The sequence below is a fragment of the Haliotis cracherodii genome, unplaced genomic scaffold (genome assembly GCF_022045235.1).
Source record: "Haliotis cracherodii isolate W230 unplaced genomic scaffold, xgHalCrac1.p SCAF_12, whole genome shotgun sequence".
Taxonomy (NCBI): Eukaryota; Metazoa; Mollusca; class Gastropoda; order Lepetellida; family Haliotidae; genus Haliotis; species Haliotis cracherodii.
This window is the reverse complement of record NW_027266267.1, coordinates 36,240,422-36,264,752: the sequence shown is the minus strand read 5'-3', so window position 1 is coordinate 36,264,752 and position 24,331 is coordinate 36,240,422. Positions and strand designations below refer to the sequence as shown.

The window sequence follows — 24,331 nt, the reverse complement described above, 5'->3', positions numbered from 1 at the left end:
CTGACCTGCTCTTGACTGAGTGTGTCTTCTAATATTTTCAACTCGCTAAAACTTGAACAACTAACAGTACCATATGTGAGATATGCTGTTGGTTCAAATCCAAACTTGATGTTTTCACTGCAGCTTAAAACCAAACATCTGAAGTATGGTAAACCTGGTTTCATTTTATTGTTTAGCAATATTGTTGGCATATATATGGTGGCCAGAAAATAATCCAGTCTGGACCACACAATCCAGTGACTGATATAATGAGCAAACTATGAACCAAGTCATCTAAATGTATCCCAACTGTGTGTGTCATGAAAACAGATGCAGTTCCATTTTTCCAAATATTTATTTTTTATAAATTTGCATATTAGTATTATTATCTTGGGACTGGTAATTTACATCTTCCCGAGGCAAGAGAGTTAACTGACTATAAAAGTCCAGTTTCCACCCTTGCCGAACTAGGCTGGTATTATGGAGTTACATTTTGGCTGGACTAATGATTCTATGCATAGTCTAATAAAAATTGTGCACCGAAATCGAAATCCGGTTCGTAAATTGTCATGCAGAATTCGGTTGATTGCAGGATTTGCAAAGCATGTGCACCGCCAACTCGTTGCCAACAGATATTTAAAAAAATCATTTCATGTTTTTAATCAGGTGCTCACGTGATTTGATGCACTTCACGGAGTAAGGCCCTTTTTATCGCAACATAGATCTTGATTGTCGATCAGATCGTCTTGTCTGGGTGCCGCCATTTTGTTTGAAGCAAAAGCAAGTGATATGAGTGGTGGAATCTGATTGGTCCATGGGGAGGCATGGAAGGGACATAACTCATAACAGCCACTGGTGGCGCTACGGTCGAGCCCAGGAATTCCAGTCTAGTTCGGCAAGGGTGGAAACTGGACTTTTAAAGTCAGTTAACTCTCTTGCCTCGGGAAGATGGGTAATTTATTATAAGGAGGATACACTCCTACCTCCCACCCCATTCGCTGTGACCAGTGCCTGAATTCAATGTACATTTGGGGCTAAAAAAAACCTATCAATTATGCAATAACTTCAAGATCTGAGTAATCTGTATCAGCAATTGAAATCTATTGATTTTGTATTCTCTGTCAACCAATCGATATCTTCTGTCAACATGTCAGCACAATCACACTACACTTACACTCAAGACATCCACAGGTCAATTTGTCCAGGGCTGAGTGTGCAACTAGGATTGATGAGATGCACAGAAACACCACCATGGTTCCATGGGGAGGACTTTAAGTCAGACTAGTACTATGTCAGTCTCAGAGGAATTAAGCCGTCCAATTATCAATATTCTCTGGTAAAATTACCAAAATTCCAGAAAAATACAAAATTACCAAAATTCAAAAAGATAACCATTTCCCTGTCAAAATATATTGTTTCAAAATGTTTATCTCTTGCATTTCTGGTTAGATGTAAACAAAGTTTATGTGGTAATTATACAACATTTTACAATTATTTATTTCAAATTTCATTTTATTGTAGGATTATGTTATGTTATGTATGTTACAATCACATAGTAAATGTTTGGGCATCATTCGAGTCTTTTGATAGAAAAGGTTAGAAATAATTAAATTACTGTACTGATTGATTAAAGAAAGGCAAATTCTAGGATTTTTCTGCAATTCTGTAGTAGGTTCCATTTTCTGCAGAATTCAAATACTATATGTCCGAGGTCCATGTTACATGATGTGTTTTTGTGCTTAAGTCCATCTCAAAACACATCAAATGAGATTTGAACCCAAACAACAACACTGTTGTTTGATTACATCATGCAAATACACAAAACAACTTAATCTGATTCCTGGGGTAATTCCACAAAATATTACAAAAATTTGACGATGAATGTTTAAAGTGTCTCAATATATTTTTAGACTTGGCACCTTTTAATAGTTCATTGGGGGGAGTAGGGGATATTTTGTTTGCGAAATACTTTTTTGGTCAGTATGTCAAAACTTTCAGGAAATCTAGAATGTCCAGTGAACATTTTGTTTCAAGGTGAAGTGTGAAAACAAACGGATTTGAGGAATAGAAATTCCAGTGCCCCAATTTTAACCAGCAATACAAAACATGATGTCTTGTGGAAAGATGAGTGAGTGAGTGAGTGAGTGAGTGAGTGAGTGAGTGAGTGAGTATGGTTTTACGCCGCTTTTAGCAGTATTCCAGCAATATCACGGCAGGGGACACCAGAAATGGGCTTCACACATTGTAACCATCTCGGGAATCGAACCCGGTTCTTCGGTGTGACGAGCGAACGCTTTAACCACTAGGCTACCTGACCGCCCCCTTGTGGAAAGGTCTGCATGGATGTGACGATGATGACCCTAGATGACCTGACGCTGTAACCCAACCCTGGATGAAGACAAGTCCCTGTCCATGGTGCATCTTGCTGCAGAAGGTGGGCTAGTAGTTGTCTCTTGTCATATACTATTTTCTTGCCACAAAAAAAACTTATTCTAAACGTGTGTGCATTCCCAATATCATCAACTGAAACATGTTTGATTGATTGATTGTTTGTTGTTTAACTCCGCACTCAGCAATATTCCAGCTATATGACGGCAGTCTGTAAAAAATCAAGTCTGGACCACACAATCCAGTGATTGACGTCATGAGCATTGATCCACGCAATAGGGATACTATGACATGTATCAACCAAGTCAGCAAGCCTGACCACCCTATCCCTTTAGTCACCTCTTACGACAAGCAGAGTCGCCTTTTACGGCAAGCATGGGTTGCTGAAGACCTAATCTACACCTGATCTTCACGGGTATTGTAGGTATTTTGGTGTCTCATAATAACCTTAGGTGAGGTACTACTTCAAGTGAGACCTACTGAGTAAGACCTGCTTTGATGTTTTACACTTGAATTCTCAGGCCTAGGTTTTGCAGTGGAATCGTATTAACAGCCTTAAATATGCACCGAATGTTCATTTTTGACAATAAAAATTCAATTGTTTTAACTTCCATGACATGAATTGAACGAGCAATGCAACATATGATTTTTAGCAAAACCCACTGTTTTCCCACTGAGCCACTGCAGCAGGTGGTGAAAGGGTGTTCAATCTTACATGTCAAGACTTCAGTTGTGTGCATGCTGCACATGATCCTTCTCTCTCCCAGTGTCATTTAATTCGTTTTATACCCAAGCTATATATATTTTCGGTCACTGTTTGGAAAAATATTCAGGGTGACGGGGTAGCCTAGTGGTTAAAGTCTTGGCTTGTCACACCAAAATCCAAAGTTTGATTCCCCAGATATTGCTGGAATATTGCCTAAAGCAGCATAAAACCATAGTTACTTATTCAAAACATGACAGTATTTGTTTCTCTTAAGGAAGACCCTTCAGTGTTTTGTTCTTTTGTTGTTTTAGTTCCCATTCACCAATATTCAGTCATCAAAGAGATCAATTAAATGGAACAGCAATTTGAAACACGCTTATCCCAAGAAAGCATCATTGGATTCTGATTCCTAAACAGAATAATCAGCATTGTTTGGAAATAATCAATGTAAATTTTATGCCAGGCGTCTCTGTCAACATGATGGGAGAATTATCGACCAGTCATATATATTTGCCACGCCATCTATCTAGGAATTCATCATCTGAAGGTAAGCGAGGACAGATCTTTTGCCCACAAGACAATGTCTGTTGGCAAGATGGATTTGTCATGTAGCAACATTTGTTCATCGATCACAGAAATTGGTTTCCAGGAGTCGGAAGATGGAGGAGACGCTTGATCCATTGATCTCTGGCTGTTTGTCCGACGTGGACCAGGTGACGTATGTTTCAACAGGGTTTTCTTATAGCTCATTGACAATCTTTGGTTGTCATGGCAGAGACGCAACTTCTTGTCATGCAGTTCACAAGCGCGAAAGATATAATTAAAGAAAGCCAGTAAAGAAGTGACATGTACAGAGAGACAGACAGACAGACAGATGAAGATGAACCCCATAGACTTTATAAAAAATTAAAATTTAAAATTGTCAACAAATATGTAGAAATACAAATTTTGATTCTGCATAGCAATTTCAACTTACAGTGAAATGTCTGTTTATTTACATGACCTATTCCAGATGAACCACAGTTCCAAGAGGACATCAACTGACTATCTTGTTAGACCCACATACACATCAAAATGTCCACACTTGTTTATCTTGACATGTGGTCTGTAGTGAACACAGTTGGGTTCAAAAGACTGATCAATTTGTCAAGCCATCAAGGTCACACAATCATTGTTATTACCATATTCGAAGTAGAAAGCATCCCACTCTAATAAGCGTTCCCTCCGATATTTGCTGATATATTGGCTGGTGAACAATCCCAATTAGCACCCCTTCCGACTGATCAATGTACACAAGACTTATTTATTTGTGTATAATACGCACTCGTGTGTTATATGCCCTTAATTATGGGCGATTAAATTCTGGAAAATATATCTGTCGTGTATAATACGCACAGACTTTTCTTTTGTATCATTTCAGGCTGTCAGCATAAACCACGAAATATACAATCTTTTAACTCTGTTTTTTTCACTCACCGAAATTATATTCTAATAAGAGCCCCTTATTTCTAATTTTGGGAGCGCCCTGTGAAGGGTGCACACTACTACCCAAGTCACAAACTGAACCACAACGCCGGAGTGACACGTCAGATATCTGTCAATCAGCGCCCTGTGAAGGGTGCACACTACTACCCAAGTTACAAACTGAACCACAACGCCGGAGTGACACGTAAGATATCTGTCAATCAGCGCCCTGTGAAGGGTGCACACTATTACCCAAGTCACAAACTGAACCACAACGCCGGAATGACACTTAAGATATCTGTCAATCAGCGCCCTGTGAAGGGTGCACACTATTACCCAAGTCACAAACTGAACCACAATGCCGGAGTGACACGTAAGATATCTGTCAATCAGCGCCCTGTGAAGGGTGCACACTATTACCCAAGTCACAAACTGAACCACAATGCCGGAGTGACACGTAAAATATCTGTCAATCAGCGCCCTGTGAAGGGTGCACACTATTACCCAAGTCACAAACTGAACCACAACGCCGGAGTGACACGTCAGATATCTGTCAATCAGCGCCCTGTGAAGGGTGCACACTACTACCCAAGTCACAAACTGAACCACAACGCCGGAGTGACACGTCAGACATCTGTCAATCAGCACCCTGTGAATACCCAAGTCACAAACTGAACCACAACGCCGGAGTGACACGTCAGATATCTGTCAATCAGCGCCCTGTGAAGGGTGCACACTACTACCCAAGTCACAAACTGAACCACAACGCCGGAGTGACACGTCAGATATCTGTCAATCAGCACCCTGCCCCTCCCTCCCTGGACCCACAGCGCTGTGACGTACTTGGCACACTTACAAGCCCACACATTTCAAACTCATCTCTTAATCTGGCATTTCTTGAAGCCTACATGCATGAACCCTGCCTTTCAGTCCTGTGTATTGAATAGCTATATATAGAACCTGGGCATTAAGATCTATGAGACATTGATCAATCACTTCTATCGGGGTGTTATGACTGTATATTTCCCATTGTAATTTGCCCTGTTGATATTTCTGTGCTTGGCAGGTTATAATAAAACATGTTCCAAGTCTTCGAGTACCGGCATATCTCAGCGATCACAATAACACACAAAAATAATTACATGTCATATCTTGGCATGTGGTTTGTAGTGAACACAGTTGGGTTCAAAGTTGGGATCAATTTGTCAAGCAATCAAGTTCACACAATCATTGTTATTTAACATTTTCAGGAACTTTTGTTGATTATTAATTAAAATATATGAAATAATGGAAACAGAGAGGCACAAAATAGATATCCTTGCCAAACACCTTTGATAAACATTTCCCAAGAAATGTATCTTGACATGTGGTTTGAAGTGAACACAGTTGAGTTCAAAGACTGATCAATTTGACAATTGCAACTGACAAATATTAAGATAAGAATTATTCCAGCTTAATTCTAACAGAGTCTGATTTAAAGTCCATTTTTAAGAGTATTATTGTTCAGTTAACATGGAGAAGGGGGTGAGTAGTGGTTACAATGTAAAACAATAATAAATGATTTGGAAATATTTTTTGCTAGCTAAATAAATTTACTGTTGAAAACATGTCACCAAATGATCCAGTTAAGTTTTCTTATATCAATATATCAACATGACTAGCTTGCTTCACCCCCAGATAGTACAGCTTTATGCCACTTTTAGCAATATTCCAGCAATATCACGACAGGGGACACCAGAAATTGGCTTCACGTATTGTACCCATGTAGGGAATCAAACCCGGGTCTTAAAATTCCGCTTGATGAGTGTTTGATGAATGCTTTAACCACAAGGCTTACCCCACCTACTCTAGAACTGCAAATGATTAATGAGAACCCCTCTGACAAGCAGTTTCATAACAGTATAGCTGGTGTATAACCCTTCATATCACCTGTCTAGCTGGTGTAACCTGTATACATGATATAAATGTTGTGGTCGTCACAGAGATTGTAAAAATGTTTCGTCTCTATGCAAGCTCACAATCTCCTTGTATGGTCTCGCCTTACAGCCGGTCTCACATGCTCAGACATAATAAATTCTTCTCATGAAAGAAGTCCTACATTTGAGGCCTTCACTTATTAATTATGTAAAATACTCAATTTCATTTTTCATTAATATGAATCTATTATTGAAAAATATTCACATATTTCAATATGCAATGGTCATGCATGTTTCATTTGAGATAGGGCATATGATTGCAGGTTTTTGGAGAAAGGACATATATTCGCAGAGGTTTCATTTGAAGGACATTAAATAATAATGCAAATATTTCATTATACTGAAACTAATTGATTGTCCATGAAATCAATAAATCAATAAATTGGAACATGGTGAACATGACCCGGTTCTAGTCCCAGTGTTTCAATTTCATTTTCAGAATACACATGCATGGGTTTAGTTGGATCGTCAATACTTCACGAATTATACACAATGTTCCTCCATCACCCGTGAATAGTAGTCCCAGTGTTTTAATTTCATTTTCAGAATACACATGCATGGATTTAGTTGGATCGTCAATACTTCACAAATTATACACAATGTTCCTCCATCACCCGTGAATAGTAGTCCCAGTGTTTTAATTTCATTTTCAGAATACACATGCATGGATTTAGTTGGATCTTCAATACTTCACAAATTATACACAATGTTCCTCCATCACCCGTGAATAGTAGTCCCAGTGTTTTAATTTCATTTTCAGAATACACATGCATGGATTTAGTTGGATCGTCAATACTTCACAAATTATACACAATGTTCCTCCATCACCCGTGAATAGTAGTCCCAGTGTTTTAATTTCATTTTCAGAATACACATGCATGGATTTAGTTGGATCTTCAATACTTCACAAATTATACACAATGTTCCTCCATCACCCGTGAATAGTAGTCCCAGTGTTTTAATTTCATTTTCAGAATACACATGCATGGATTTAGTTGGATCGTCAATACTTCACAAATTATACACAATGTTCCTCCATCACCCGTGAATAGTAGTCCCAGTGTTTTAATTTCATTTTCAGAATACACATGCATGGATTTAGTTGGATCGTCAATACTTCACAAATTATACACAATGTTCCTCCATCACCCGTGAATAGTAGTCCCAGTGTTTTAATTTCATTTTCAGAATACACATGCATGGATTTAGTTGGATCTTCAATACTTCACAAATTATACACAATGTTCCTCCATCACCCGTGAATAGTAGTCCCAGTGTTTTAATTTCATTTTCAGAATACACATGCATGGATTTAGTTGGATCTTCAATACTTCACAAATTATACACAATGTTCCTCCATCACCCGTGAATAGTAGTCCCAGTGTTTTAATTTCATTTTCAGAATACACATGCATGGATTTAGTTGGATCTTCAATACTTCACAAATTATACACAATGTTCCTCCATCACCCGTGAATAGTAGTCCCAGTGTTTTAATTTCATTTTCAGAATACACATGCATGGATTTAGTTGGATCTTCAATACTTCACAAATTATACACAATGTTCCTCCATCACCCGTGAATAGTAGTCCCAGTGTTTTAATTTCATTTTCAGAATACACATGCATGGATTTAGTTGGATCTTCAATACTTCACAAATTATACACAATGTTCCTCCATCACCCGTGAATAGTAGTCCCAGTGTTTTAATTTCATTTTCAGAATACACATGCATGGATTTAGTTGGATCGTCAATACTTCACAAATTATACACAATGTTCCTCTATCACCCGTGAATAGTAGTCCCAGTGTTTTAATTTCATTTTCAGAATACACATGCATGGATTTAGTTGGATCTTCAATACTTCACAAATTATACACAATGTTCCTCCATCACCCGTGAATAGTAGTCCCAGTGTTTTAATTTCATTTTCAGAATACACATGCATGGATTTAGTTGGATCTTCAATACTTCACGAATTATACACAATGTTCCTCCATCACCCGTGAATACATAAAGTAGTCCCAGTGTTTCAATTTCATTTTCAAAATACACATGCATGGATTTAGTTGGATCGTCAATACTTCACGAATTATACACAATGTTCTTCCTTCACCCGTGAATATATAAAGTAGCTATTTGTGTCATCGTGATGCATGACTATTACTGTAAGCTAATGGCATGGAGCTGTTAATAACTAACGCAAGTAAGCCCTACTTTGTGCATGAACTTTGTGTGAACCTACCATTGCTTGACATAAACACACACAAGGATATGACACATGCTGTCGTGTGAGAAACAATGCCGTCTGAGCGATGTATGTCTTCCCTCCCATTATTAATAAGGAACAAGGCCTTTGCTTCATTGGCATAGCATCCATGGAGTGTCTGATACAACTGCCTGCCCTGGCTGTGGCTGGTAACTTTTCTGTCTGGCTGCATAAAATTCACCGGACCTGCCTGACTGTCTGGCAGACAATTTTAATACTACTTACATATTCAGTTTTATCATAACTCCTCACAGATTCTCAAGTAATTGTTTGCATTATTTCTATTGAATCAAGATGCAATTTGTCTCTTACTTTTTGCAACTTTCCAATATTGATAATGTCTGAGTGAGTGAGTGACTGAGTATGGTTTTATGACGCTTTTAGCAATATTCCAGCAATATCACGGCAGGGGACACCAGAAATGGGCTTCACACATTGTACCCATGTCGGGAATCGAACCCGGGTCTTCGGCGTGACGAGCGAACGCTTTAACCACTAGGCTACCCGACCGCCCCTGATAATGTCTGAAATCAGGCAGGTAACTTTGAAGCTAGCTAAATCTCATCTTCCTGAGGCAAGTGAGTTAACTGACTATAAAAGTCCAGTTTCCAGCCTTCGCGAACTAGGCAGGTATTATGGAGTTACATTTTGTCTATGCATAGTCCTATCAAAATCGCGCACCGAAATCGAAATCAGGTTCGTAAACTGTCATGCAGATTTAGGTCTATTGCAGGATTTGCAAAGCATATGCACCCATAACTCGATGTGAACAAATATTTTCTAAACTTCGTGATGTAAGACTTGTTTTATCACAATATATAGATCTCGATTATCGATCAGATTGTCTTCACTGGGCACCGCCGTTTTGTTTGAAGCAAATGCAAGTGATACGAGAGGTGGAATCTGATTGGTCCATAGGAGAGGCATAGAAGGGACATAACTCGTAATAGCCACTGGTGGGGCTATGATTGAGCCCAGGAATTCCTGCATAGTTTGGCAAGGGTGGAAACTGGACTTTTAAAGTCAGTTAACTCACTTGCCTCGGGAAGATGGCTAAATCTATGGGGAACAACTCACTGGACACTTCCCTATAAAAAATAACGCCATCCAATAAATGACGTCATCAAGTTGCGAGCACATATTCGAATCTCCAGAAATTACATCATGATAAAACAATGTTTTATCGAGAAATAAACCACGCTCTGTTCTTCATTGTTCTTTGCAATTTATCGCGTAGCTATCTTATATATAAATATAAATGTTGGGAATTTTTATTAAATTGCGTTGTTCCACCTTTCATAATGACTGAAAAACATGCCTCTACCAAAAGTCTCACACATGAACCCCTTTCTTAGTAATTAATGGTCTGTCCCAAACACTTAGTGGCTTACTTACAGGCCGAGTTACAAGAACAATACTAACACTAAATCAATCACTGTAGGACCCTTTGAATATAGAAATTATGGACAGTTTCATGTACAGATAAAGTCTGTCGATGATAAGAAATCTGAAAAGCAAAGCAATTTATTTACAGGCCCTGTATTGATCTGTGAGCTAATGTGCACAAGAACGAGCGTTACATTAGATCTGGGCGTATATCATTTCACCATGACCTCCATAATAAAATGTGTTTGCTTCCTTTCATTGAGATTGATAAAACACTATGAGTATTAATGCAAATTATACTATCCATTCAGTACATTCATCAGCCATCTAAATTTGTTATATTTATGAATATATCAGGAGCCAAACCTAGGTGTTTAAATGGTAACCTTCCTTTCCAAGAAGCCAGAGTCTGAGATAGAACTTTGTTACCACCAGTTTCATTTGAGATAGGACATATGGTCGTGCAGGTTTCATTTGAGATAGGGCATATGGTCGTGCAGGTTTCATTTGAGATAGGGCATATGGTCGTGCAGGTTTCATTTGAGATAGGACATATGGTCGTGCAGGTTTCATTTGAGATAGGACATATGGTCGTGCAGGTTTCATTTGAGATAGGACATATGGTCGTGCAGGTTTCATTTGAGATAGGGCATATGGTCGTGCAGGTTTCATTTGAGATAGGGCATATGGTCGTGCAGGTTTCATTTGAGATAGGACATATGGTCGTGCAGGTTTCTTTTGAGATAGGGCATATGGTCGTGCAGGTTTCATTTGAGATAGGACATATGGTCGTGCAGGTTTCATTTGAGATAGGACATATGGTCGTGCAGGTTTCATTTGAGATAGGACATGTGTTCGTTCAGGTTTCATTTGAGATAGGACATATGTTCGTTCATGTTTCATTTGAGATAGGTCATACGATCACAGCTTTTCATTTGAAATAGGGCAATGGTCCTGCAGGTTTCATCTGAGATAGGACATGTGTTTGTTCAGGTTTCATTTGAGATAGGACATATGAGTGCAGGGGTTTTCATTTGAAATTGGGCAATGGTCGTGCAGGTTTCATATGAGATAGGACATACATTCGCAGGGGTTTCATTTGAAGCACATTAAATAATAATGTAAATATTTCCTTTTGGTAAAATATCACTTCAGTGCATGCAAATGCAATTTTCAACAGAGTACAAAACACCTGAACCCCCTCTAACTGTGTTAACTGTCATCATAGTCATGTCTCAGACTGATAATTCTACACGTTATACAGACATGTGAATAACAAGTAATCTCACCACAGACCCGTGAAGATTCCGGGGTAGAATAAGTCTTCAGCAACCCATGCTTGCCATAAAAGGCGACTATGCTTGTCGTAAAAGGGGCTCAGCATTAAGGGGCTAAAACAAGGACTGGTCGGCTCGGAGTCAGTATACTGTGTCTGAGTGGGGTACTCATGTTAAACTGCGGCATGGTATCTCAGTGAGCTAGCACTATAAATCGGCATCAGTCCGGACTAGTACAAGCAGCCACACACACACACACATGCATGCACGTCGCTATATAAGTGCAATGATCTTGGACATCATCTCACCTCACCTGAATATTATTCAAGGTGTGACCCTCAAATAAATCCCTGTCACCCAAGTATTGTCAATACTTCACACTTTCATATTGCATGGTTTACATAATGGATGGGCAGATCCTTAAATATTATTCACAGGTGTGACCCTCAAATAAAACCCTGTCACACACATACTGTCAATACTTCACCTGCTTGTATACACTATATAGGTAAGTAGTGTACACAAGCCTGTGATGTATTGACAGTGTCAGGGGTATTGTATGAAGGCTGTAGCTATCAGCGTGCTCTGCACAAACCAAGGTTTCGGTGACTGATATGTATCTATGTAGGTATACGACACCCTCAAGTGGGTCATAAAAACCCTCCATCAAAGAACAATAATGTTGTATTTCATACCTCTACCAGGAAGTCTTGTGTAAAGAGACCAGACATAAATTGATTGCTCTTATGGGGTTTGTTTGTTTGTTTGTTTGTTTGTTTGTTTGTCTGTTTGTTTGCCTGTTGAAGCAATATTCAAGCTATAGGATGGCTGCATGTAGATAACAGAATCCAGCAGTTTGTGTGTTGGGGGGTTGGGGTTGGGGTTGGGGGCGGGTGGGCACATATATTATCAGGTTTGGACCAGGCAATCTAGTGATCGACATCATGAGCATCGATCTATGCAATTGGGGGATACAATGACCAAGTCAGCGAGCCTGACCACCCGATCCCATAAGTCACCTCTTACGACAAGTATTGGTTGCTGAAGATCAGTTCTTACCCAGGATCTTCACAGGTAAATCCATTGTGACACCGTATCTACGAGAGACGGGATCATCCTTAACACATTCAGCTTCCCAGGCTTCAGGTTGTTATCAGAGGAGTTGAAAATGTAAACGTTTACGACAGACTGATGGACAATGCACAACATGCCCTGCTTATGAACACACAATGCCATTTAGAAAGTTGTAAGATGTAAGAAATGTTATATTTGGGACTTCACTTTCTTAGTAAAGTACAGATTCTGAGTGGGGTAGATCGCTGCTGGCCATTAGGTGCCTCACTCTGGAAGTGTGGGTTCAATTCCTGGATGGGACTCAACCCAAAAAAGTATGAGAATCTGTACTTTACTAAGAAAGTGTTATCCCAAACATAACATTTGTTATGCCTGCTTATATAATAGCTCATCTGACTTTCGGTCAAGTGAGCTGGAAAAATGCTTTGCTGCGGTATAATGAAGACACTTGATAGTTGAAAAACATATGCTACTCAAAACAAGTTAAGGAACACCCACAAGTGGAAGGTTGTGTGTTGCAATGGCCATGACAGGTTGACTATAGTCATATAAAAAAATTGGGTGTTTTTTAACTTCTTTTGAGTTGTATGGATGCTAATATCAACAGATGAGGAGCTCATGCCATAAAGTTGTTTTGTTTATCCGTTGGTTTACAGATTTTCCCCAAAATAATCTAATCAGCAAGGGGTATATGTGTTTGTGTGCATTTGTCTGTGTGTGTGTGTGTGTGTGCATGTGCGTGCGTGTGATATTGTGTGTGTGTGTGTGTGTGTGTGTGTGTGTGTGTGTGTGTGTGTGTGTGATATTGTGTGCGTGTGTGTGTGTATAATTCTCACATGACATATATCTTTATCTGCCATTTAAAAGTGTAACAATAGAACTTGTTCTTTCACACTGTGATAAATAAAAAGGTACAACATATATTTTCTCTGTGCTGCATATTACTCTGAATTGCATTTTGAAATACAAAGAAGAGTGAGAAACGTGTTTGGATAACAAAGTCGTGTCATTACAGCATTGCAAGATTCTCGAATTTTATTTTAGCTTCTTTTTCTTTATTCGCATCAGCAGTGATAAAATATCACCGGTATTAAAAAATTATTTTTATTGTTATTTTTCCATTTTCTCCGAATTTTGAATCGGGGGATCCGTGAACTAACTAAAAAAACATAGACGCCTATATATAAAGAGGTAGGATTCACATCAAAAGCTGTGCATTATTCTGTCAGGTGTTGAGTGAGAAGGGACGTAACGGTTCATCAGCTGTTGACTGCATCCCAATGCACCGGACCATGATACGAGTATCATAATATTGTGTACCATAACCTCATTATTGAGATATGTGAGTGAGTGAGTGAGTTAGGTTTAACGCCGCTTTAAACAGTATTCCAGTTATATCACGGCGTGTCAGCTAAATGTGGGTGGAAAGCCCGAAGTGATGCAGGCCTCAGACGTTTACCACTTCGGTGAAACCCACGAGCACGGGTATGGTGCTCACATACCTAGAAACATAATTGGGGCGAATAGGGTTTCGAACCCACGATCATAGGTTTCTGGCGTGCCCAAGGGACGCAACTCTGCACAGCGTATTGCTGTGCCTTAGACGACTGGACCAACCGTGCGCCCTATTGAGATATTTATGATATTCAGTGATAGAAACTCAGGTCCACTGGTCCTGGGTCGTTAGTCATTTGTACATACTTCCAGCAGTAGTAACTAACAGTTTTATTCCACTAGTCCTTATAATGATAACATATAGCAAAACTCTTAAAAAGGGCAAATTTCTACTTGTCCTTATGATACCTTAACTATTGGGCAGTTTGACAAGGACTACAGGAGCAGTGCCAATTTCTACACTGGACATTGTCATAAAACATATATATCCTTACAGCCAAATGAATGAGATGTGCTTTACTCTAATGTAACAGTATTCCAGTTATATCACAGCGTGTCAGCTTAATGTGGGAGGAAAGCCCGAAGTGATGCAGGTCTCAGACGTTTACCACTTCGGTAAAACCCACGAGCACGGGTATGGTGCTGACAAACCTAGAAACATAATCGGGGCGAACCGGGATTCGAACCCACAATCATAGGTTTCTGGCGTGCCCAAGGGAAGCAACTCTGCACAGCGAATCGCGGCGCCTTAGACGACTGGGCCACCCGTGCCCCCGACACTTTGATGAAGCCCCCAAGCGAGGACACAATGACCATGACAATCTACAACAGTGTGTGCAGAAGTAGGATGTGCAATATAATGTTTTTTATCAGTGTAAATAATAACAGCATAGAGAATGAGGAAAGAAAAACAACAGTTACTGTCAAGTTACTTACGTATCTTACAGCCTTGCAGGGTGAAAAAAGTGAAAAAAATAAAATAAATAAATTTGAACGTGATTTTCAAATCCATTTAATTTTAATTGTGAATATATAAATTAAGGATGTCGGCAGTGACTGAATCCCGACAGCCCCATAAATAATGTGAACAGAATTACTTTGTGAGGGGAGGCAAAATGGAGTTTAATGTTGCACTCAAGTTTACTGCACTTATAGCAATATGTAAACATGTGAGTGTGCATGTGCGTGTGTGTGCATGTGCATGTGTGTGCATGTGCGTGTGTGTGGTTGCTTGTACTACCCCAAATTTATGTTGGTTTGATATTGCCAAAACCATTAGATACCATGCCACAGTTTATCATGGTTGGTTTGTTGTTTAACACCGCACTCAGCAATATTCCAGCTATATGATGGCGGTCTGTAAATAATCGAGTCTGGACAAGACAATCCAGTGATTGATATCATGAACATCAATTCACACAGTTGGGATCGATGACATGCATCAACCAAGTCAGCGAGCCTGACCACCTAATCCCGTTAGTCGCCTTTTACGACAAGCATAGTCGCCTTTTACGCCAAGCATGGGTTGCTGAAGACCCCGGTCTTCATGGGTCCAGTTTAACATGGATACAATGCACATGACAAATGTCAATTCAAGTTTTCCATCTGTGGAGCAATTAAAAGGGATATACTTATTTCACAGATCTACCTACAAACAGAACTACAGATGAGCTGCGTATTTGCGTAACATACCCCCCAAAATATTCAAAACCCAATTACTTTCCAATAACTAGTGTACAGAAACGCATGCATTAAATAAAAAACTCAAATGTATAAAAACAGCATGCGTAAAAAGCCAATGAAGCTTTTCAGCATGTTCAGCATGTATACAACAGAGCTATTTTCTGAAACACAATTACAAGCTAATTTACTTTCCGAGTCAAGCCTATATTTAAAACCCTTATATACATCTAAAACATTATTTCATTTTTTCTTAAATCTCAAAATACTTACTCATTTGGGGAAAAACCCCATAGAGTGATGAATAGATGAGTGGAAAATTATTGGTTACCCAATGAAAAATGTAAGAACCCAATTAAAATAGAAACCTCCGAGTAAAAACTCAATTGCTCAAAAAGTTATCTGGAGCTCTGTACAAACAAACACGATTTTAAAACTCTCTGAAAGAAATATATCATACCACTGGGATATTGCCCATAACTTTTATCATTAATTGTTCTTTTCAGCTAATTTGACATGTTCAAATCACATAACTTGAAAATATTAAATCCAAACAACTAGGAATGAAACAATACATCAAACTCAAATTTCATTCTCAACTTCCTGGGATGTATACATGAGATAGCTGTTAGGCAATTACATGAAAAATCATGGTCCCCAAACGTACAACAGTCTAAACCAGTTGTCAAACAGACGTCAGCAATGGTATGTAGGTTACTTGGTGGTAGCCAAACAACCCTTAATGCCAAATTTGTTTGTAAATAATATAGTCTGGACCACACAATCCAGTGATTGACATCATGAGCATCGATCTACGCAATTGGGATACGATGACATGCATCAACCAAGTCAGCGAGCCTGACCACAAAATCCTGTTAGTCGCCTCTCACGACAAGCATAGTCGCCTTTTACGGCAAGCATGGGCTGCTGATGACCTATTCTACCCCCAATCTTCACGTGTCTGGTGATAGCTAAACACTGATCACTGCCAAAGTACACACCTAGAGAGTGAAGCGTGTTGACAAGTGCAGTGCTAACACTGTCTATGTCATGTTTGAGATATCAGATATCTTTTGAATATTTGCAACCATGCCCACACTGCTGCAAACACCAGACTACTCTTGCGTTGTTTTTTACAGATCCACCTGACAACAAAAATATCCCAAACATGGTATAATTGTGTCTGGTCTCCGTTTGTCAGGGGTGGTGGGTTGCCTTGCGGTTAAAGCGTTCGCTTTTCACGCCGAAGACCGATTTCCCACATGGGTACAAAGCGTGAAGCCCATTTCTGGTGTCCCCTGCTGTGATATTGCTGGAACATTGCTAAAAGTGGCGTAAAACCATACTCACTCACTCGCTCAAGGTTAACAGTTACACAATTTTTTTTACTTTGCCTGTTTCCTCCCGTGTGTTCTCAGAGACTATACCTGACTTAAAAAGACAACAATCCCCCCTAAAAGACAGATGAGTATATTACATCGGTAAGTACTGTCATAGGAGCTAGACAGTAACCATGATAACAAACTTAGTCTGATTCTATTTCTAAAAGTGATTTTGACCTTTTTTGAACAAAAAATCTGTACAATATTTGTTATTTTTTTGTTTGTTGTTTAATGCCACACTCAGCAAACAATAATCTGTAAATAACCGAATTTGGACCAGACTATCCAGTGATTGTCATGAGTATCGATCTATGCGATGACATGCATCAACCAAGACAAGCCTGACCACCCAAACAGGTTGGTCGCCTCTAACGACAAGCATGGGTTTCTGAAGACAAGTTCAAACGTGGATGTTTCCTGGTAAGAAAGGACGGGGTACACAAGGATTAGAAATAGTTAGGTGTAACATGGCGACTGATGAACACTGTTCCACTTACATTTCCTTGGGACTTCCCACATCGAGCCACGGCGACGTACCACCATCGCTCACGCATAGACCTGAAGGTTCGACTCCCGGTGCAGTTGTACCAGCTCTTGCCATCACGCTGGGCGAAGCTACATCCTGAGTACCGGGATGTCAGGGTACTACTAGTGTTCAAGGCAATAATTTGGTGGTTTTCTGGCTTCAATACAGACACTTTTGAAGAGCAGTTCTGAAATGAAGAAAATTGAAAATAAACAATCACAAGGACTCCAGCAGTCTGTGTTGAAAAAATATGAGACCTCTAGCCCGAATATGTCTCCCTAGATTCATTTTGATGTAAATACGAAATAACAAAACAACTGGAAAAGTACTAGTCTGGATTTGCTAGTTTTATCTCAGTGCTCAATACAAAATGTACTTTACAGGAGGTAATTTGTAGGCACTTTCAACATTCAAAAATAAAACTAAGTCCAAATTGACATGGCAGAAACAGGCTATAGGCATTATGCAAATTAGCCTGGAAAAAAAGTTATCAAAACAACAATAAAAATAACAGCTATGTTTATGTACATAATAATAATGACATGTAAGTTGTTGTTTGAGAAGGGAATATGTTACTTTTACGTTCTGATATTTTGACGATGATTCACTATCCCACAATGCCACTCACAAATCACTAACCACTGACAAATCACATGCACGTGGGTTTAAAGCACCTGTTTTCACCTGTCGTTAAGGTGTCATAGGTCATGGACATTCACCTTGATCTACTAACACCTGGTTATGCTCAGTTTCACAATAGTCTGTTTTGTTCATATTTTTACACACTTTTACGTGTAAAAAGACATAAAAACATTTGATACGCTGTATTTGTGCCAAGGCCCAATTAGTACTAATTGAGTTGTTTGAATATTTATATATTTTGTATATTAACTGCATTTATTTAAAATCTGAGATCGAAAAAACAGTTTTTTTTTCATTTCCGTGAGTACTTTAATACTTGAGTGCCTGTAGGCAATATCAGGCGTAGCACTTCGACAAAGTTCTTTCTAATTACATTTACTCTCCAAAATGAACATATTTTCTGATCTGCTTTGTTAAATTGTCCAATATATAATAGCGTATCGTAACAGCCCTAATGTATAGAGCATTTAGAATGAACAAAAAAACAACCCCAAACCATTCTACCCACCAGAGCTCCATATTTCAATCAGCGAACAGAAAAGAAACGACTTGTGTAAAAAAATTAAATTGCAATAAATATTCATGATGATATTCTGCAATCGCTTCCTTTGATGGTGATGAACGAAACCTGTTTGCACTCAACAAACTCAACAATGTCAACCAACAGTTACTGTCACAACAATAGATGACTGATGGGTTGCTGTGGCGACAATCCAATAACGATTTGCTTCATCAACAGGTCAACAGGTACTTTGGAAGTGGTAGAGGTCAATAGATTATGACCAAGAGGTTTCATTACTAAGGCACCGAACACTTCTTGCTAGTCAGGGTTAGAAACTAACAGTTTTTGTCCACTAGTCCTTAAAATGATAACATATAGCAAAACCCTTAAAATGGGCCAATTTCTACGTGTCCTTAGGATACCTTTACTATTGGGCAGTTTGGTAAGGACTACAGGACAAATGCCAATTTCTAACCCTGCTAGTATTAAGCAGGGTCGATTTTGGAAACCAAACTTAAAGGGACAGCTACCGGTAGTACATAAACGGTTCGTGTGTTCTTAAATCATGCACGATATAACTTCCAAGTGTGATTAATGTCTTATGCCCGATTAGTTCTCAAACCAAAACAAAAGAGCTCCGCACAGTGAAGCCAACAATGCAAGTGCTGTGCAGAGTAAACTACCTTCGATCTTGTTTTTTAATAGAAGCAAATTGAAAATGGAGCTTGTGTGCTTTTCTTATTGCTGCAGTAAAAAATACCAATTGCCAGCTGGATTAGATTAGAAGCCAGTTTTTATCAAATCTTAGTTCAATATGAGTATGTCTTGTTCGTATGAAGCCAGACTGTCACTTGCCTACACAGTCCATTCGCCTGTTTTTTATCTGTTTCATTTAGGACCTGAGTTTACACATTTTGATAAACATGTCATGAAAATATCCTAAAACATGAAAAACTATTTCCATTTGCGTATTTGTTTTTCACGTCCTGTCATCGAAGCACTACAGAGAGCTAATGATACGGTCACTTTGATACTCACTGTCACAGTCGTAGTAGTATGTCTATATAATTATGCAAAACAATACTGTAAATCTTGAAATTAACGCGAGCGTGAATTAAATGCAAAAATTGCGAGTGGGCTTGCATTGGACCCTTCTGTTATTATTTCAGAGTGCGTGGGGCCGTCTCCGTGGTCTAGTGGTAGAGCGTCCACCCGGACAGAGGAAGGTCTGAGGTTCGATCCCTGGCCGCGTCATACCAAAAGACGTTACAAGATGGTACTTGTTGTTACCCTGTCTGGCGCTCGGCATTAAGGGGCTAAAACAAGGACTGGTCCGCTTGGAGTCAGTATACTGTGTCTGAGTGGGGTATTCATGTTAAACTGCGGCATGGTATCTCAGTGAGCTGGCACTATAAATCGGCATCAGTCCGGACTAGTACAAGCAGCCACACAAACATGTGCATGTACGTCGCTATATAAGTGCAATAAGCCTACACCGGTGTGGTCACTGGAGCAGAAATGGAATAAGGAGAACAGTGCCAAGTAAGTTCGGGGATTATCGGCTATTGTTGACAAAGCTTTCGAATGGACGACGTCCTGTCCTTTTAACTCACACCAGGTGCAAGTTGACATAAAAAGCTAGTTGCACCTGCTGTAACAAATATCATATTTGGGACAACACTTTCTTAGTTAAGTACAGATTCTAGTGCCTTTTTGGTTTGAGTCCAATCTGGATTTGAACCCACACTGCCAGAGTGAGGCACCTACTCGCCAGCACACACAGTCAGCGATGTAACCCACTCGGCCACTGAGGCTTCCATGTAAATGACACAGGAATACTGTTAAAAGCGGCGTTAAACCCAACTCACTCACTCACTCACTCCAGACATGAACAGAGCTTCAGAGAAGCTTACAGACGCATAAACTAGCCTACAAAAGTACAATCTCAGATCTCTGACAACTGTGCCATGACGCACATACCACAGGGTCCAGTAATGTAGTATGGGACATAAAGCTTAGAGCGAGAGTGAGTTGGGTTTAACGCCGCTTTTAACAGTATTCCAGTTACATCACGGCGTGTCAGCTTAATGTGGGAGGAAAGCCCGAAGTGATGCAGGTCTCAGATGTTCACCACTTCGGTGAAACCCACGAGCACAGGTATGGTGCTGACAAACCTAGAAACATAATCCGGGCGAACCGAGATTCGAACCCACAATCATAGGTTTCTGGCGTGCCCAAGGGATGCAACTCTGCACAGCGATTCACGGCGCCTTAGACGAATGGGCCACCCATGCCCCCCATAAAGCTTAGAGGTACCGCATGTGTTCAAAGATCGTTGTTGTGTGGACAAGTAAGAGTTAGTCGTACATAATTTTGAATTTGGCTCCACATGTGCTGGGTGCATGCAGACATAAATATTAGGTTGCATTTGTCAACAATAGGATGCACTGGTGCATGTTTTATATATTAGTAGCTAAATCTTTGTAGTGTTTATTGTAAGATTTTAAAAGAAATACTGCCAATGAAAGCATAACAATCACCTTGAACTCATAGCAGGGCTGTGTATTGTCAAAAAGATTGTATTGCAATATCTTGTGATACAGGTACCTGTATTGTGATACATATTACGATATATTGGGATCTAACGTGTTTGACAGAGATTGTTGCTTGTAGATGCAGATCCTATTTTCCATGTACTGAAGTAAATATTACTCATGGACAGATGCCACCATTTTGTTGTCATGGATGGCCTCCTTACTGAATAAACTGTCTGTCTGTCTGTCTGATACAGGGGAGATAACAATGTGATAAAAAAAAGAAAAGGCATTTCCGCCATTTTATCAATCAATTTTGAAGGTAAACATCATTTGTGGATGAATTTCTGTGTAGATTTTAGGTTAAACAATACAAATAATAACAAAACCTATATTTTTTTACCCAATATACCAGAACACAGAAACATTATTGTACCAGGTTTTGTTTGTATGCCTTTAATACTATGAAATCCTAACTCCAAGGCAAGATTTTTTCTTAAACTCTTTTAAACAAGTAAAAAGTATTGCTGGTCTGGAGAGATGCAGAAAAAGTTGGTTGGTTTGTTGTTTAACGCCACACTCAGCAATATTCCAGCTATATGACGGCGGTCTGTAAATAATCGAGTCTGGACAACACAATCCAGTGATTGATATCATGAGCATCGATCCACGCAATTGGGATCGAATGGGATTGATGACATGCATCAACAAAGTCAGTGAGCCTGACCACCCGATCCCGTTAGTCGCCTCCTACGACAAGCTAAGTCGCCTTTTACGGCAGGGGCATGGGTTGCTGAAAACCTGCAGAAAAAGACAAAGGGTTGGTACTGACCTCCTTCAAAAAAAATTTTCATTTGTGAAATTAGTTTAACATGGGAGGATGAATTAAGGGCTGTTATCTTATCGGAGCCTGCTTATTTGAAATTTGTTAAATTTTGGGTGAAAAAATCAACAACACAAATTACTTAATTACAGTCCCTGAAATCACATGCCTCGCAAGTGTGTAAAAAGCAAAAACAAAATTATGGCCTATTTTGTTAAAAGAACGATTGAACATTTAATCCCAGTCTCTGAGACCATATGTCTCAGAAGTCTGTAAACAGCACAAGCAATATGGCCTACTACGTTAAAATAATGATAGAACATCCCTGTACGATCGAATGTGTGGACTGGTCTTATAACAACAAGGACACATCTGTCCGACCAAGCTATGACTGGTTACATTGATACATGATAACCCTATTCCTGGGGAACAGTCAGATGTTAAATCATTTCCATGTTCTAACAGAGAAATTGAGACTGGTTGCAAGCCACTGTTACCAAGGGCATTGCCAATATCATCCAGATTTTTAAAAAAGTGTATAATATCATCACGTCAAGCTTGACATCAGGGGGTTAAAATCAATAGACATTTGACTTGTTCTGCAACGGGTAGACGGCTGAAATCTACTTGTATGGAGTAAACACAACTGTGTTATTTAAAGCCGTACTCAGCAATATTCTAACTATATGACTGCAGTCTGTAAATAATCAAGTCTGGACCAGACAATCCAGTGATTGACATCGTGAACATCAATCTACACAATTGGGATATGATGACATGCATCAACCAAGTCAGTGAGCCTGCCAGCCCGATCCAGAGCCAGCCAACAAAGAAATCCTTACCTTGCTGGTTTTGTAGACTGCACTCCACTGGGAATCAGCGTCATAATAAAGTAAAATTTCCTGTGTTCCGTAGTCCTGCAACAGAGGGAAACACATAAAGCCTTTCTTAATGTTTGTGAGCACGATCTTTTACGTCCTACGTAGCAAAGAAATGGTCAACTTGAGAATCCAAAGTCACAGTGTCAGCCTGCAGTCATGCTTGAATGGCTTGTTGTTTGTTTGTTGTTTAACTCGTTGTTTAAGATGGCAGTCTGTACCGTAAATAATCAAATCTGGACCAGACAATCCAGTGATTGACATCATGCATCGATATATGCAATTGTGATATGATGACATGCATCAACCAAGTCAGCGAGCCTGACCACCGGATCCCGTTAGTCGCCTCTTACGACAAGCATAGTCACCTTTTACGGCAAGCATAGGTTGCTGAAGACCTACTCTACCCCAGATCTTCAGAGGTCGTCATGCATTTTGGATATATTTGCAACTTAAAGGTCTTTCTTCATATCAGTTATGGGAACAAGCCATTAAAACATTTGCTTCAGAGGTCTTTGAAAGGCATTTAGAAGGGATTCACATAAGGATGAGAATATATGGATGTCAACTTCTTTATTATGAGGAACACAACGTATGTCCATTCTTACACCAATCAGTGCTAATTACACGCCCACACACACCCATTCGCCCAGTGTTCATTACCAAATACTGTAAACAGCTTTATTTCTGCGCCGTTAAAATATTGCGAATACCACACCAAAGACAATACTGCGACGAGATATTTTTGCGAATTGCCGTGTTGAGATGAACCCTCGATTACCAAACAATAGACAGCTTCTCTCCAAAGCTAGTTAATCTGAGTTGGCCGGAAAGTTGACCAGTGTCATGAAACCGATTCACGCAAGATGGCTTGTTTCCTGTGTGGACAAAATTGCAAAGGACACTGACGCAATCAAGCGAGGTTGGAAGAAGGCAGGATTACTGTGAGGTAACAGTGACACTAATTGGTCTGTTTACACTGTCATTTGTGATGTATTGTGTGACCATTCTGCATTCATTTGTGTTTTAAACTTATAGAGTAACTTGTGGTTCTGGATGATGATTTCAACATTTGATGACGTGTTGCAATGAATAAAGTATGTATGTATTATTTATACTTATTTTTGCGTTTTTAATTTTTGCGATTGAGTCTCGTTGGCAAAACTCGCAATGATAAAACGGTCGCAAAAAATTCCCTGTTTACAGTTCTTAGCTATGATTACTTAAGTGTTGGCTTCCATTGTCTATTGCTAATCACCTATCAGCACCAATCATCTGTTGGCTGCCATTGTCTATTGCTAATCGCCTATCAGCACCAATCATCTGTTGGCTGCCATTGTCTATTGCTAATCACCTATCAGCACCAATCATCTGTTGGCTGCCATTGTCTATTGCTAATCACCTATCAGCACCAATCATCTGTTGGCTTCCATTGTCTATTGCTAATC

At 39.5% G+C, this 24,331-nt stretch overlaps 1 protein-coding gene across 1 annotated transcript in view; it reads right to left on the bottom strand.

The window, feature by feature from the left end:
- LOC139458387 (transmembrane protein 145-like) overlaps positions 1-24,331 on the bottom strand; it is a 51,351-nt gene that overhangs the window by 12,792 nt on the left and 14,228 nt on the right. The window contains exons 3-4 of the mRNA XM_071239801.1: positions 22,848-22,922; positions 17,476-17,691 (exon numbers count right to left, since the gene is read on the bottom strand). Of these exons, the coding sequence (XP_071095902.1) occupies positions 17,476-17,691; positions 22,848-22,922 (291 nt within the window). The remainder of the gene's footprint in view (positions 1-17,475; positions 17,692-22,847; positions 22,923-24,331) is intronic.